The sequence below is a fragment of the Podarcis tiliguerta genome (assembly GCF_965153285.1).
Source record: "Podarcis tiliguerta genome assembly, chromosome: 16".
NCBI classification, from domain to species: domain Eukaryota; kingdom Metazoa; phylum Chordata; class Lepidosauria; order Squamata; family Lacertidae; genus Podarcis; species Podarcis tiliguerta.
Window position 1 is genome coordinate 19,525,088 of NC_139549.1, and position 16,825 is coordinate 19,541,912.

Sequence of the window (16,825 nt, forward strand, 5' to 3'; positions counted from 1 at the left end):
CACAGGGTTATCATGAGGATAAAATGAGGGCAGGAAGAGAACCATGTACACTGCTTTGAGCTCCTTGGAAGAAAGGTATTATTACAAATAATAACACAAGAATCATATTTACGGCTGCATATTCAGGCTTCAACAGATTTAATCCCAACAGGCTGGGATCTCTCGTACCTCCTTGCAGGGAGCCTCTCTCACTGTCCAACACAGGGGGGTGGAGAAACCACAGGCCTTGGGTTGGGGGCCAGATACGGACCCCCAGGCCTCTCTGTTTGGCTCTCAGGCTCTCATTCCTCCGTGGTCCTGCTTGGGGTACTCCTGGGGTGCCTTTGCATACCTGGAAGTGCCCTTGAGCTAGGATGACAACCCAGCCTTGCTAGCCTGGATGGATGTGCAGATGTGTAGAGGAGGCACCTCTGATTTATGTGGGGCTGGAATGTGGGGCCGGTTTAAAGTGATTCAGACACTGTTGGATTTGGGGGTGTTAACTATGAGCCCCAGGTTGATTTATTAATTACTTGTTTTGAGGGGTGCTGCAAAAATGCAGGGTTTTCACTGCAAAATGACTGCAGAACTTTGGCACAACAGGATGGTTGGGAGGGAGGAGGAGGAGAGACCAGAGGCGTAGCGTGGGGGGTGCAGGGGGGGAGGCCGCACTGGGCGCAACATCTGGGGGTTAGGGTTAGGGGGCGCAAATTACTTGCCTTGCCCCGGGTGCTGACAACCCACGCTACGCCACTGGGAGAGACAGCTTAAAATGCTCACCAGGCTACCAAGGTCACAGGGTGACCTTAGGCTAGTTGTTCTCTTTCTCTCTCTCTCTCTCTCTCTCTCTCTCTCTCTCTCTCTCTCTCTCTCTTTCTCTCTGTCTAAGCTACTCTGCAGGGTTGTTGTGAGGATAAAGTAGCGAGGAATCCTTTTCACCCCCTTCCAGCTTCTTGGAGGATATAAATCTAAATGCCTGCCTGCTTTCCGTAGCCCAAGAATGGAAAACCTGTGTGGCCCTTCAAAGGTCGGACTCCAACTCCCATCAGCGCCAACCGGCATGACCAATGTTCATGGGTTGGAGTCCAACAACATCTCAAGGGCTGCTGGTCTCCCATCCCTGCCATAGTCCCTGAGTGGTTCCCATGGGAATAAAAAAAAGTCCCACAACAATTTAAGCTGCAGTCCTAACCTGACTTACCTGGGAGTAATCACCACTGAATTCAACAGGAGTTGCTTCTGAGTAGACATGCTTAGGTCTAGCAGCACTGCACAGCCCTGCTTCCTATTTTCTCAGTTCTTCACTAGATTGAATCGCTGTGGGTGGGGAACAGGACTGCCAGTTCCTTCCCGCCCACCCACAAGTGTGGTTCACGCCACATGCTTGATCCTGGCCACAATCCAGAGAGCCATGCATGTGTAACAGCCAGGCTGTTATAATGAAGAGCAGGAGGATACATTGCAAAACCAGCCCCGGGCCTCTCAACTGATCCCTTGTCCCCTTGACTCTATCGTAGAGTGTGCTCAGCAACCTGCTGTTATGGGACAGTTCTGGAAGTCTGTTTGGAAAAGAAGATGGAGGGGCTGCTTCACAGAAGTTCAGAGGAGGCTTACATGCTTGCCTTAAGCCTGCTTTCAAGAGTTACAGATTTATCCTGGTTCCAGATCTACTACAGTGGTACCTCAGGTTAAGTACTTAATTCGTTCCGGAGGTCCGTTCTTAACCTGAAACTGTTCTTAACCTGAAGCACCACTTTAGCTAATGGGGCCTCCTGCTGCTGCCACGCTGCCGGAGCACAATTTCTGTTCTCATCCTGAAGCAAAGTTCTTAACCTGAAGCACTATTTCTGGGTTAGCAGAGTCTGTAACCTGAAGCGTATGTAACCTGAGGTACCACTGTACCAGATATTGTAGGATGCAACAGAGAATGCCCGTGAGGAACTGTGAACGTTATCTTGATCAGAACATGTACAGTGGTACCTCGGGTTAAGAACTTAATTCGTTCTGGAGGTCCGTTCTTAACCTGAAACTGTTCTTAAGCTGAGGTACCACTTTAGCCAATGGGGGCCTTCCGCTGCTGCCACGCAATTTCTGTTCTCATCCTGAAGCAAAGTTCTTAACCCAAGGTACTATTTCTGGGTTAGTGGAGTCTGTAACCCGAAGCGTCTGTAACCTGAGGTACCACTGTACTGTACTTGGAACTTTGAAATCTCTTGAAATCTTAGATCTTCACATTGTTTTTCTTTTCACAGAATTGTAGAGCAGGAAGGGACCCTGAGGGTCATCTGGTCCAACCCCCTGCAATGCAGGAATCTCAACTACAGCATCCATTTCTTCATTGTTTCTCCAGTGCAGACTGCTGAAGACGCCTTGCCACTCTGCCTGAGCAATATTCAGTAAGTTGTAATTTTCTATATATACGGTATACATCCATGCATCTGTTTAGCTTTTAAATGATTCTATGATTTGTTGTTTTATGCTGGTGGATATGTCAGTGCAACCATAGAGGGGAGGTCAGACTGAACAATTGATGAATAGTGATTTGGTGTGCCATATTTTTAATCTGATGTGTTTGCCAGACAACATGGGCAGGCGGGGGGGGGGGGATTAGGTATGCATAACAGCTTTTGCTGCACAGCTGATTCCCACCTGGCCAAGCCTGATTTATCTCCAGCAAAGTTCTGAGGATGAGCCTAGGCAAAGTGCCACCCTTGCCTGAAAAGTCCAGTACATCTGAACCATGGGAGTGTGATAGATCAGTGGGAGAGTCTGAAAGGGGGGGGGGTATACCGATCTTAAAAGTCTGGAAAAAATCCCAGGCACTTGGTTACCCTGGCACCTAGAAATCTGAAGCTGCCACACTTCTCCTGCACCTATACTGCTGCACACAAGGGCTGTGGCATGTAAAACATTGATTCTGGCACTTAGGCAGTTCTGCAAAGTTTTGCTGAGAAATTTGATGTGCGATATAAGCTTATGCAATCAACAGACCACATCAGGGGTGGGGAACCTTGGGCCCAGTGGCCAAATGTGGCCCTCCAGCACTCTCTGTCTGACTCTCAGGAGTCTCTCCAGGCCACACACACCCCTGCCCTGTTCCATGCCCTCCCTCAATGCTTTGGCCTGCGAGAATGGTTATTGCTTGCCTTGATGGAGGATGCAAAGAGTGTGTGGTGTTGTGTGTATGTGTGTAGAAACCTCTGACTTTTGTCTGGCTGGAATGTGGCAAAGGTCAGATTTGCATCTGTTGTTCTAGCCCTGCCACATGGCTCCCAAAACGTTGGCCATGAAGGAATCTGGCCCTCAAACTGGAAAAGGGTTCCTCGTTCTGCTGGCCTAAGAAAGTGCACAGTACAATCCTTTTTGCATGCCTGCTAATAAGTAAATCCCATTTAATTCAATGCCTCATACTCACAGATAAGGGGGTAGAGGTTTGCACTGTTAGGGGGAGGGCAGACATCAGATAGGAAAAAAGCTCACACTCTGCCCCTCAGTCATGGGCTCAGCCCTGCTTCTCCTGTCTTCTCAGTTGTATTGGCCATAGTACACACCAGCAAATCAAATACTGATTCATCTACTGCCCTATGTTTTGTTTTTGTTTTTCCTGGTTTATTTACATCCACAATCCATTTATTCATTGCCTTATATAACTTTTATTGTCAGGTACAGAACAGTGGTAGGATGCAGGGGGTGGGTTTTTGGTGAGAACATGGATATTAGCCAGTCCATGCTGTACCCCTGATCATTTTTATTGTGCGTCGATTTCTGCTCATTATACTATCAGGGCCTTCACACATGATCCCGTTTTCGATACTCTTTGTGCCTGCAAATGTTTTGGAGCAGGAATCTTGCTTAATTTCTTATCAGTGTATATTGCATAACTTCCTAGCGAAATCTTGTAACTTTCTAATGCCACAAATGTTCTGGTTAATTTTTGTCCCACTTTTGTTGCCCTATAGCAGAGGTCAGCAAACTTTTTCAGCAGGGGGACCTTGTGGTGGGCCAGACTGTATTTTGAGGGGGGGGGATGAACAAATTCCTATGCCCCACAAGTAACCCAGAGATGCATTTTAAATAAAAACACACATTCTACTCATGTAAAAACATGCTGATTCCTGGACTGTCTGTGGGCTGGATTTAGAAGGCGATTGGGCCGGATCCGGACTCTGGGCCTTAGTTTGCCTACCCATGCCCTATAGCCCCTCAGAATGGCAGGGAAGCGTCGCATAACAAACTAAAGCAGACTCAATCAACCACTTATTATTGTGCCAAGAACATGTTGTGGAATAAACCTGCAATAAAATACTTGTCTGGAAGGGGTCCCCAGTCTGATTTTCCTGCAGTTATTTGGAAGATTCAGGACAAATAAAAATCCTTCTTCACACAGCACATAGTTAAGCTATGGAACTCCTTCCCACAGGAGGCAGGGATGGCCACCAACTTGAATGGCTTTAAAATTAATAGCCACAATGGCCATGCTCCACCTCCATGTTCAGAGGCAGCCATGCTTCTGAATACCAGTTGCTGGAAATGCTTAGAGAGGGGAGGGCTCCTGTGCTCAGGTCCTGCTTGTGAGTTTCCCACAGCATCTAGTTGACTATTGTGAGAGAACACACAGCTGCATACCCTCCAACTTTTTCAGACCAAACACCAGGGCTGCGCTCTTGGGCAAATCACATGACCCACACAGTGATCTTGCCCCCCAAAAGCACTTGGGGGGGGGGTGATTGCAACGCAAGAACGTGGCACCTGAATGGCTGCCAGGATCTTGCATGAAAACATGGGCTGTCCTGTTTTTTCCCCCGGGACAGTTGACAGGTATGCTGCTGGATTGCCCTGATCAAACAGGCGCATCTTATAGTCTTATGTTCAAGCCCGTAGAGTAATGTGGGGTTTTAGGGCTCAGCCCAGGAGGAAGAAGACTGCATAGGACTTGAGCACTCCCACCTTGGAGTTGTTGCTCTAAAATGGCTGTGTGTGTACATACACAGGAGACTGAGCAATCTGCAATAGACAGTGTTTGTGAAGGTTCTAGCAGATAGGGCTTGAAAGATGTTTCAAATGCCAGGGCGCATCTAGAAGGCTGGTAGGATCGTAGAATGCAACAACTGATTGGCCTGCAGGAAAAGACCAATCAGGCTCCAGGAGGGAAGCAGAATCAGCCAATCAGACGGGATTCATTGTGTAAATAATGCATATAAAAGCCTGAGGTTTGGGGGGCAATTCAATCACTGTTTTACAAGCTGCAGTAAAAATCATCAAATCATTACAGGGCTCCAAGTATATTTCACAGAGCAAACAAGCATTAGATGTTTCTGACGGTGCCACAATAATAGGTTTTCATTCACACTTAGGGATTTCTGAACTGGCATGGATACAGACCCAGCCATGCACAACAGGTAATGATTTCCTCAATGAGACTTCGGCTTGCAGGGTCAGGCCGCAGGCTATCACTTGCTAGATCCCGCCGGTCCACATTTCCCAAGCAGAGACAGTGGTGCAGAATTCTAGGCCCAAATGGGGCCTACTAGGCCTCTCTCTCTGGTCCTCTGGCCTTTCCCAGGCTACACCGTTCACTGGCCCTGCCGGGTGTGCCAACTCTAGGGGGCTGGTGTGTCTCCGGCCCCCTCAATTTTTGTTGGAAAGGGACCGGGGCCCCTCAATGTTGAGGGGGCCCCGGTGTGCATTGCGCATGCGCAAGATCATGGCATCACACGTCGCACCTCTGTCAGGCTCCAAAGCGCTCGGCCTTATGCAGATGATGTGCATGCTCACCATTTGCACGATGTCACACATGTGCACTTGTATGCCAGGTGCCCCCAATCTGGGGGGCAACCTGGTGCTCTGGGCCCTGCTTTATAATCTCCTTGAAATTATTGGTTGGAAGATGTCCTTGAACTCCAACAATGGTTGCCAGGATGGAGGCTAGGGAATGTGGAAAAGCTAGCCTCAGCAGCGGGCCTACATTTTTAGGGCTTTGAAACTTGAAATGTTATGGGTGCCCCTTCGCAACCAGCAACAAGGTCTGGGTAACCACTGTTATTGTTATGTACTGAAGTTCTCACCCTGGGCCAGCAGGGGGATACTGTAGATAGTTATGCAAATGAAGGATCGAAAGTGACATTCAGTGATTGGATAGTTTTTATGCAAATGAAGGATTGAAAGTGACGTTCAGTGATTGGATAGTTTTAGAAAGTTGCTACAGTAACGTTGTACTGGAGCTCTATATAAGCAGGCTGACTGAGCCCTTCAGTCAGTTCTGTTCTGGTCTCTGAATAAACAAGAGCTGTTTGAAGAATCGCTGTGTCATCTGATATGTTCACCCACAACTTAACAGTTATCTTCTTCAATGGGGTTGTTCCACAAAACAACACCACATAACAACAACAACGACATCTCTGATTTTACTTAAAATTGCTGTCCTGGATTATCTTTCATGTCAACGTCACCTTTACAGCATCTGTGGTACTGACTCTCAAACTTGGCATTGTGGAAATATATACTAGACCTGATTTTGGGGGCCCTTCACTTGTGGGGCCCTTCATGGATTAGGAGCCTTGAAGCTGAACCTTTGTTAGTTTCATAGTAGATCCACCCCTTACTGCACAAAATTTAAATCCTCATTCATTGCTCTGGTTGCTTTTGCCTCTGGCCCCGCCCACTGTTGCTCTGTGGCCCCCAGAACGTTACCTGGAAGCGAATGTGGCCCTTGAGCTAAAAAAAGCTTTCCCACCCCCGACGCAGAAAAATATTGAAACATGTAGACAGTATGGAAACACATGGGACAGGCACCTCCTGGAAGCCTATGCAGAGATATCACAAAGAGCACCTACTTTCTCGTTTCCTACACTAGTTCGGTGTGGTTTGTTAGAGTTCTGGACTACATCTGAGAAAACCCAGATTCAAATCCCCCCTTGGCTCTGAAGCTCATTCGCTTTCTTCAGGCCAGTCACAAAACCGATTTAGGTCACATACATTTAAAGCACATGGCTTCCCCCAAAGAATCCTGGGTACTGTAGTTTGTTAAGGGGATGGGGAATGGTTGCTCTGTGAGGGGTGAACTTCAGGTCCCAGGATTCTTTGGGGGAAGCCATGTTCTTTAAACATATGGCGTGATCTGAGTGCAACTGTGATTGCCAGCAACTGCAGACGCTGCAAGTGTCCCTATTTGCCACGGACAGTTCTGGATTTATAGCAGCCATCCCGGTTTCTGATTTGATCCTGGAATGTCCCACTTTTCCTTAGGACATCCCTATTTTCATCAGAGAAATTCTGGAGTTTTGTGATACTGAGCCATCTAAAGGCAGCCCTTTATAGTGAAGGTGTTTAATGTTTATTATGTTTTTATCTATGTTTGGAAGCTGCCCAGAGTGGCTGGGGCAACACAGTCAGATGGGTGGGGTATAATAATAATAATAATAATAATAATAATAATAATAATAATGGACTCCCTATTTTCATCAGAGAAATGTTGGAGGGTATGCAACTGGCATTGAGGGACATTCTATGTTTTTCTTGGATATATATATATATATATATATGATCTTACTGTGTTTTATGTAAACCGCTTAGGGAGTTCACATATTAAGCGTGTTGTTGTTGTTGTTACTCAGCAAGATGCCATGTGCTTTGTCTTTCTGCTCTCAAAAAGTTTGGTAAAGTGGTTGGGATGCTTAGTGTTTATCACATCCTTTGTCTGACTATTGTTCTGGCGTTGGCCCAGCTTGTAGGTTTGCCAAATGGTACTCCACCCAGTATGATGTGTGTCTGGCACTCACAATGGGAAGCTATTTGCAGCCTCACGAGAAGGCATCTCCTCACAGGTGCTTTTGTCAACATAGGTCCGGAATGGCCCTGCCAGATTCACCACCCCTGTTTACTAGGATTAACAGAGCTGGCGGGAGCCCACATGACAAACCCATTCAGTGCGCACTGCTTGCGGAAGCCAAGAGATGATGAAATTGAAAGCAGAGGGTTCGGGGCCCTGAGGAGAGGGGCAGAGGCGGACTCTGCTTCCCTTCAGTGCTCAAAAGTGTCCGTGTGGAACGGATTCACTAGGCAATTTTGTACATTGCGAGCGCACCACCACTTAGAGATGCTTGAGAATTCCTATACAAAGTTTCCTCATCCACACCTCTCAGGACTAATGTGTGGATCAATACTAAGCTGTTGTGCACAATTACAGATGTGTTTTATAATAAAATTAACATTTAAAAATGCATTTTTGCATGTTTCTGAGCTGAAATTCTGTTACATTCTGATCCGCACACTGATTCAGAAGGTTCCGTTTGCATCAGGACTTGGAAAGATTGGATCCCTCAAGCATCCCAATGGATGTCACATGTATGTAGATGTTTCACAGAAAAAGAAGCCCACATGTTTTCCTGTTTCTTTTTTGAAACGAGAGCTGAAAAGTCATGGCAGGAATCCAAAGTAATTCTGGGGGAGAGGGCAGGCTCTCACAGTGCTTTCCCACCTTCCTCTTCTTTCCCCCTTCGGTTCCTCCACCGCCCTCCCCCTCTTTTCCTCTTGGCCAGCCCAGGTGTGGGGCGCAGCCTTCCGCAGGCCACAAGGAAAAGGAGGCACCCGCCACTGCCTCCCCAGCCCTGAAGGCCCGTCCCAGACACAGCTTGTCTCCCTGCAGCTCCAGCCTCCATGAGGGAGCCTGTCATGGGACACCTGGTTGCGCCCTCTCAGAAATTTGCTCCCAGGGCCCCGGCCCCCCAAGGCCACGCTACGCCACTGGGACTAGTCAACCTCCCAACAAATTGAACCACTCCATCCAGCCAATGAATCATAGCCCCAAGCCACGGAAGCCTCTTTAAATAGCTACTTTGTTCTTAAGGAGGCCTGGCCTTGCCATCCGCCTGCCCATCCATCTCTCATGGAGGGTGGGGGCAGAGGAAGACCCTTCCCGTACCCTAAATAAGTTCTGCCCTCTTCCAAAATACTGCCATTAGCTCATCCCCTTGCCTCCTTGCAGGGAGCACAGGCACAGGGCAGTTTTTAGAAACAGCCTTATAAGGGCAAGGCATCTGGAACAGCAGCAGCTACCCGATACCCCATTGCTGCGAAACCACCCCCACAGATCTCTCGCATCAGCAGGAAAGGGTGTCCCTGGCTCCCTGCAGGAGCAGAGGAACAATCCCATATCAGTAAAGCTGTACAGAGGGGAAGAAGCTCCCAGGGACAGGAGGAGGAGAAAGTTGATTTTCTCAGGGGTGATCGTTTGCAAGGGGGGGAAATGGCCTCTCTGTGTTCTTGTTCACACCAGGTCCTCCTTGCCACTTCGAATCTGAACAACTCAACAGGTGTGGAGTTGCTGCCTTCCTTAATTGGCAGGCGGCAGCTATGTCTCATTCGCCCATATTAAAGAACATTCAGCATGGCCAGGGAGGGACATTGTTGCAGGAGATCCATATTCCCCAAATCCCTGTTTGGACATGGAGCTGCGTTCAGTCCTTTTCTCTCTGCCTTACTATGACTCATTGTTGGATGGCTGTTCATGCAACTGGGGTATAAAAGTGGACGACACCCCACCATGGGGTGGGGAAAATATAGGCTGGCGGGGTCTATTTTGTTTTTCACCTTGTGGCTCAGCAAGTGGAAGGAAGGTGGTCCCGAGTGCATGCGCTCAGCCCAAGGATATCCTTCCGGAGCTGTTTTTCCATAAGCTTTCTTGATTTCAACAGGAGTGAAGAAAAGGCTTTTTGCTGGTGCTACTCTTAAAGCAAGTGCAGCCAACATGATGCCCACCGCATGTTGTGGACAACAATATCACCCTCAACCAGCATGATAGGAGTTGTTGTCCGAGAAATCTGGGGGGCACCATGTTGCCTGTCCCTGAGTTAAACCACTGAGTTTGCCAATCTACTGCAGTTGATTTGGAAATCTACCAATAGATCCCGATCTGAAGTGAAAAGCTGCTTGGAACAGGAGTGTGTGCAAGAGAGTGGGAGCATTTAATGATGTGAGATAGGTTGGTTAGTTCAGCACAGGAGCACAGGAAACTGCCATTATCTCAGTATTGTCCACAGAGACTTGCAGGAGCTCTCCAAGGTTTCAGGCAGGCTGCTCTTCCAGCTCTACCTGGAAATGCCAAAGATTTAACCTGAGGCCCTCTGCACGTAGCGCAGGGGCTCTGACACTACTGGGCTACAATAATGCCTTTCCCAAAAGCACCAGCCATCCGCTGGGAACAAGCACTGCAGGAAATGCTGCAAAAAATAGAACAGGGTTCTCACCCACCCAAGAATAGGACAGCAGCTTAGTCTTGGCCCAAAACCTTGATCTATCTGGAAACCTCAGTGATCCCCCCCCCCCCCGTTGCAAAGTTTGCTACAATCTCATTAACTGCATGTGTTTACCTAGCATACACATGGCTTTGTGAAAGAGGGGCAAAGCTGAAGATGCAAAATTTTCCAGTTTGGAGAAGGAGACCAGCCTGTAGGAACTTCACATGAGCCCGATGAAACCAGTGAGAGCACCAGAAGAGTATGGCTGCTGGATCAGCCTCAATGCCCAATGCTCACACTGACCAACCAGATGCCAATGCCAGGACCTGAGTGTAACAGCTAATCTTCCACTTGTGATTCCCAGTGAATGGTATTCAGAGGCAGGCTGCCTCCAATGGTGGAGATGGACATGGGACCAAGCAGCCCATCCCCAGAAATGTGTGGTCCCTCTTATCTCATGCAGTGCTCAAAACCCATTGGGGATCCTGTTCCGCTCTAAGTGGCGGCTGGTTCCAAGGATGGTGTGCAACTTTGCCATGAGGTCTTCCTCTCTCTTCTGTCTCTCCCCTACACTGCAGTGGCTGCAGGATCAGCCATGTCGCAGGCCCAAAGGAACAGGTGTGGAAATACTGTCAGCAATGAGATAAGTGGGAATGGTGCCCAGGCCTCAAAAGTGCAGGGTTAGGCAGCCCAGCAGAAACCCCTGGGAAAGGCCAGTCTGAGTCATTTAGGGAGGCCATAGCTCACGTTTTAAGCAAGGGAGATGTTCATCTGGCATTTGCCTGCTGGTAGGTTAAACAGACCCTCGCAGACTTAACGTGGCCCTGGGGATGAACTGGATCTGATAGTTCCCCCCTCAAAGCCAGAAGCAATGGAAAAGGACCTCTCAGCCTGGAGGAACCGTAACGTGAAACTTGACTCGTTCCTAAGGCTAATTCAGCCTTAGCAATGAGCAACATGGTCATAAATCTAGTGTAATCAGGAGATCTCAAGCCACTTAGGTTTAAGTCCCCCAACATAGCGAGAGAGGCTACGTCCTTAACTCTTAACATGAATATGCCAATCAAATACTGTGTAAAAAATCCTCACTGTCTCTGTCATTACAGGGATATAGAAAATCAGACCTTTGGTCCATCTTGCTCAGTATTAACAAGAGTTTTCACCTGGACACAGCAAAGATGAAACCAGGGGCTGTTTGCATCCACAGCAGATGCTCTACCAATGAACTACTACAGCACAGGTAGGCAAACTATGGTCCGGGGGCCGGATCCGGCTCAATAGCCTTCTAAAGCCAGCCCACGGACAGTCCAGGAATCAGCATGTTTTTACATGAGTAGAATGTGTCCTTTTATTTAAAATGCATCTTTGGGTTATTTGTGGGGCATAGGAATTCATTCATTCCCCCCCCCCAAATATAGTCCAGCCCCCCACAAGGTCTGAGGGACAGTGGACTGGCCCCCTGCTGAAAAAGTTTGCTGACCCCTGAACTACAGCCTTCCCCATAAATTTGAACCAAACTAGACCATTACCCTTTTGCTTGTTGATGTTGCAAATGTTATTTGGCACAGAACATGACCTGAGGGGCAGGGATATCCTTGGGGTACCACAGCCCTAATTTATTTGTTCAGTCCTCAGGCAGTGGTGCCAATGACGGAAAGACTTTGGAGTACCCACCCACCCACCCCTGGTCCAGAAAAATGTACAGGATTAACACAGCAGAGCTGGATTATTGCATATTGAAGTAAGTTACTACTTTATTAAGACAGGGACAACCCCCCCTCTCATAAAACAATTAAGTCCAGAATCTGAAATGATTTGTGCATAGATAAGCATCGTTCACTCTCTGAATCCTACCTAGGTACAGAAATCACAATGCAATATTCCCCCACCAAGGGTTTCCTTCAAAGTAGATGGATAGATAGATAGATAGATAGATAGATAGATAGATAGATAGATAGATATAGATGATAGGGGGAAATGTTATAATCTTGGACAATTGTGTGCCATTTTTCTCTCCACATAGCCATTTCTGCATTATGCATTTAACATGCAGCAAGGCTTGGTTCACTTGCACAACAACAGTTCTATGAGGCGGACTGCTCTTTCCTCTATTTTAACAATTGGGGAACTGAGGCTGAGAGCCAGAACGAGATGTCTGATGGCTGCTGCCACCTCAGTCCATGAGGAAACAAAGCAAGAATTTAACCCAGAGCTCAAATCTAGCACTTTATTCTCTGGATTAGACTCGCGTTCTTTAGGCCTACCAATCAATGACAGTGAGTGCCTTCTTTGTGTCTGTTTAGGGTGCAGAACACAGTAAGAATACGTTATGTGGAAACCTGTGAGAATTTAAGTGAGCACACCTGGAGGACAGTGAGGGAGCCTGTGAAGAGATTGTTTGGTGTTAATGTTTTTTCTGGATGAGACAGACTGGGGGGGGGCGGTCACTTGGCACATGACTAAAGCAGTGGATTGATACTTGTGATTAGCCTTTCTCTGTGTCAAGGGGGAGGAGGTTAAGGGGGGGGGAATCTATGGGCACTAAGATGACCCACTTACTGAACAGTCCTAATTTCCTTGTGGCAAGTTTACATGGAGGTTATGCAATGCCTGCTTTTTATTGAGCATTTGTGATGAATTGTTTGCCTTAAGATTATACTTCTTCCTGATCGTTGATCATTATTGCGCTATTTTAAAGTGGACCAGTGATGCAATGGGTCAGTGCGTCTGGCTGTCAACCAGAAGGTTGGTGGTTCGAGCCCATTCAGGGATGACTGTAGGCAGGATTCCTGCATCGCAGGGGATTGGGCCAGGTGGCCCTGAGGGTCCCTTCCAACTCTACAATTCTACAATCTATGATTTCCCTGTCACTTTCCTAACTGCAAGCAGTTCAGCTTGATTTTAGAAACATGGATTTGTTGTGTTTTAATTGCAGAACGTGCTTGAATCCCTCCCGCAAAATTGTGACAGCTTTGAGCATGGTGGTCACAGGACCTGGGCAGGTGATGGCCTCCCTGGTAGCTCACATGGACTTGCAGAGCGGTTCTTGTATGTTTAAGAGTTGCAGAGAAGGCAGAACCAAAGGGTGGAGGTCTGGCCCTTTAGCTACTGTTATTAGAAGATGGGGCTTGCGAATTCCCTCCTTCCCAGCCCTGAGCAGCATCGTCACATGTGGATTTTTCTGTTGCGGTAGCATCGGTATGGGAAGAGATAAGTCCCAGCGAAATGTCGGCCTTTGATGCAAGTCTTAGAGCAGTTTTCTCTGGGTGGGGCCCTGAAAGACTTACGCAGATGCTTTTCTTTTGACAATGGGGTGAACGAGTCTGATCTCTCTTTGCACCTGTAGACCTGGCGCTTTTTCCATACTCCAAATTCAAGGCGCCAAGAGGTGCAGCAGCAGAATGCAGCCCTGAGTTAAGTTGCTAAGGTGGAGAAAGGGCCTGGGGCTGTTGTGCCTCTGAACATTTGCGATTAGGACATCCCCCATCTGTGGTATTATTTCAAAGCTTAGCTTAGGACATGTTCCCCACTGCCATGCACGGATATATTTAGCCGATTCCTTCCCCTCTCCCTTGGGTCTCCATCATTCCAGGCATAGCTCAGACGCAGCCCGGGCCCTCGATAGATGCCACTGCACTGACATATGCTCTCCTTCCCCCTTTCTTTCTGGACCCACCCCTGGCCCTGGTGCGAGTCTCTTCTGACGTACTCTGCCCAAAATGTCACTTGTGGTTCCATATAGGATAAGGATCTGGGTGATGGCAAGGGACAGCTGCAGCCAACAGCATCTGATGCTCCGGGGTGGCAGCTGGCTCCAAGGGGCTGCCCCCTCCCCTGCCTGCAATGCACTGCCTGCTTGTAAGTTTAAAGGCCCGCAGGGTTCTCGAGAACCTCAACACGGCGCAGAATCGGGCAGCGAACATGAAAGAAAACACAGTATTTGGGGGCAACGATTCATTCCGGAGAAGCAAAGACCTCCTCAGACACTTGGAGTAAATTTCTCCACTGCAGCCTTCCAGCTGTTTAGGGCTACCACTTCCATCAGCTCCAGCCTGCTCGAGGGGGTCATAGTGCTTCCATCACCATAGAAACCTCTTAAATTTGGGAAGCATCGCTGCCCATCTTCCATCATTTCCATTGAGGCCCACCCAAGGCCTTTCGCCGCCCCACAAGGGAAAGGGGCACCCCGGAACCTCTTGCAATCTTTTACTGGTGTCTCCAGAAATAAAACAACCATGCAGGGTTGTCCTATTCAGAATGACATCTGTGGAGAGCTGCCCTCTGCATTTTTATAAGCTTTATGGGATTATTTTTTAAAATACACTCTCTAGCCACACAATAACTTATTTAAATATATGTGAATGCAACATTGCCACCTTTTTTAAAAAACAAAAAGCACGGGAACCAAACAGAAATGAAGAACCAGCGAAGCAAAACGTGCCTTGGTAAAAAGTTGGCGGCGTGACCATCCTTGACGCCTTTCCAGGTGACTGAAAGTCCACTACGGCCTGGTCCTTGGTTGAAGCCTGCCCACCCTGTCCCTTGTCCCTTGTCCCCCTACCTTTCGCTGTTGCTTCTCCCAGGCTGGGTCGAGCAGCAGGTCGCGGTCCCAGTCTTCTTCCTGTGCCATGTAGTCCTCCGTCATCATGTACGAGTGGTTGTACTGGACGTGGGTCTCTATGTGTGTGGTTGACATGTTGCCTTCTTCCTTCTTGTGCCCGCTTTCCCCCCTTTTCTCTCTCCTCCCTTGCTCTCCCTCACGCTCTGCAGCAGCCCCCTTCCTTCCCTTTTGCTCCCCTCAGCGCCTGTCGGAGGACAAGGTTCCCCCCAAGACTGTTCAGGCTGTGCGGTGGTTGTCTGCCTGCCTTGCAGCTGCACCTGTCAAAACCAGCCCACGTGACCAGTCCTCAATAAGTATTATCAGCCCTGGGAAGGGGGATCAGGTTCCATCTTAAAAAGGCCAAGGGGAGGGGACAGCACACATGTCCCTACCAACCAGATGGGGGTGAAGACAGCTGCTGGCAAGCCAAGGACCCCCCTTTAAAGCACAGCCGGTGGGCTCTTAAAGGAGAAATCGCCCCACCGAGGTGTGGGGGACCCTACGTCCGACACCAGCCTTGCTGGACGCAGAGGAAGGATTGAGGGAAAGGGGGAAAGGGTTCCTATTTGGGCCAAATGTGCCCGAGGTTCATGGGGGTGGGCTGGGGTTATTTTGATCAGTTCCTACTGAGATACCAGGAAAGATTCCTTGGATGCCATCTGCTTCAAGAATAAATATATGGCCTATGAAGAAAGGGTTTTGTGAGACTCCGTTTTGGGAAGGAAGCAAGGTCAAAACGCTTGGGGTCGTGTTTGGACTAGGACCTGGGGGACCAGGGTTCAAATCCCCACTAAGCCGTGAAGCTTCCTGGGTGACCTTGGGTCAGTCTCTCTCTCTCTCTCTCTCTCTCTCTCTCTCTCTCCCTCTCTCTCTCTTGGCTGCTTCACAGAGTTGTTACTGGTGTAAAAGAAAAATGAGCAAAATCTTCCTAGATGGACTCCTGTGACCTTGGGTCGTTCCTTGGTTTCCCAAGCACACAATGAAAATTGCACAGTAAAGTCGTTTTCCAGAAGAAAAGGCAATGGGCTCAAGGCTGAAGCCTTTGAGTTTTTCAGTAGTGGAAGAAAGGCACTCTGTGCATAGAATAATAGAACTGTAGAGTTGGAAGGGACCCTGCAATGCAGGAATATGCAACTGTCCCATATGAGGATCAAACCTGCAACCTTGGCGCTATCAGAGCTATGCTGTAACCAACGGTGCTATCCAGGCAGAAATGTCCAGATGCAATATCCTTTTCACTGTTGCTTTGCATGTTCTGGGACCGGAGTCCTGGTACTGAAAAAAAGTTATGCTGAATGTTTGGGATATGAAAAATGGTCCTGAAAGGCCATTGCATCACCCTTTTTATTTATATAACTGTTCATTAATTGGTTGTTTCTAAACCACCCTTCATCAGTTGCAATCCCAGTGCAGTTTATGCTTCAAAATCAATACATTAAAGCAATACCATTCCAGTAATAGCAATTGTTAATAGCAATTTAAAACATATTAAAATAAAAGCAAAATTAACAACACAGTCGTGGGCAGTATTTCTCGTTTGGTTTTCTCTACATTAATAAACCTTGTGACGTTAATGTAGCTCAGTCAGTAAGAGCATGAGACTCTTAATCTCAGGGTTGTGGGTTTGAGACCCACGTTGGGCAAAAAGATTCCCGCTTTGCAGGGGGTTGGACTAGATGACCCTCAGGGTCCCTTCCAGCTCTACGATTCCATGTATTTATTTTACCTTGTTTTGTGACCATTTCTAGTCTAGAAGTCTCTCAATAAATAAATAAAACAAATCCCCTCCAAAAGCCTGCTTTAAAAAAAGTGAAGCAACCAAATAATTGTTGCGTGCCACCCCAATCTCTGAGTGGTGCAAGATCCCCGGGGTTCCAGGTGCTTACCCAGATTTCATGTTTCCTTTTGGAATGAGACACAGCAGAGGCTGTGGCGTCTTTATGATACATGATTTATTCATACACATATGATGGAGGGGTTCATAGCATTAGCACCACAAAAGCGTCTTATT

At 48.0% G+C, this 16,825-nt stretch overlaps 2 protein-coding genes across 4 annotated transcripts in view; one reads left to right on the top strand and one right to left on the bottom strand.

The window, feature by feature from the left end:
- ACTN3 (actinin alpha 3) overlaps nucleotides 1-15,359 on the bottom strand; it is a 42,413-nt gene extending 27,054 nt beyond the window's left edge. Inside the window, exon 1 of one of the 2 annotated variants that reach the window (XM_083417451.1) lies at nucleotides 14,776-15,359. In XM_083417451.1, the coding sequence (XP_083273577.1) occupies nucleotides 14,776-14,910 (135 nt within the window). In that variant the 5' untranslated portion in view covers nucleotides 14,911-15,359. The remainder of the gene's footprint in view (nucleotides 1-14,775) is intronic. The other variant, XM_083417452.1, reaches the window with a different exon arrangement.
- LOC310666556 (uncharacterized protein) lies at nucleotides 4,199-12,698 on the top strand. 2 transcript variants are annotated; one of them, XM_083417497.1, is made up of 4 exons: nucleotides 4,199-5,378; nucleotides 10,793-10,832; nucleotides 11,321-11,454; nucleotides 12,518-12,698. In XM_083417497.1, exons 1-4 carry the CDS (start codon nucleotides 5,350-5,352, stop codon nucleotides 12,636-12,638), a joined length of 324 nt encoding a protein of 107 aa, XP_083273623.1. In that variant the 5' UTR covers nucleotides 4,199-5,349; the 3' UTR covers nucleotides 12,639-12,698. The 2 variants fall into 2 exon arrangements, 1 of the variants encoding a protein (XP_083273623.1); XR_014505956.1 differs by lacking the exons at nucleotides 10,793-10,832; nucleotides 12,518-12,698 and having other exon boundaries at nucleotides 11,321-11,453.
- Nucleotides 15,360-16,825: the final 1,466 nt, after the last annotated feature.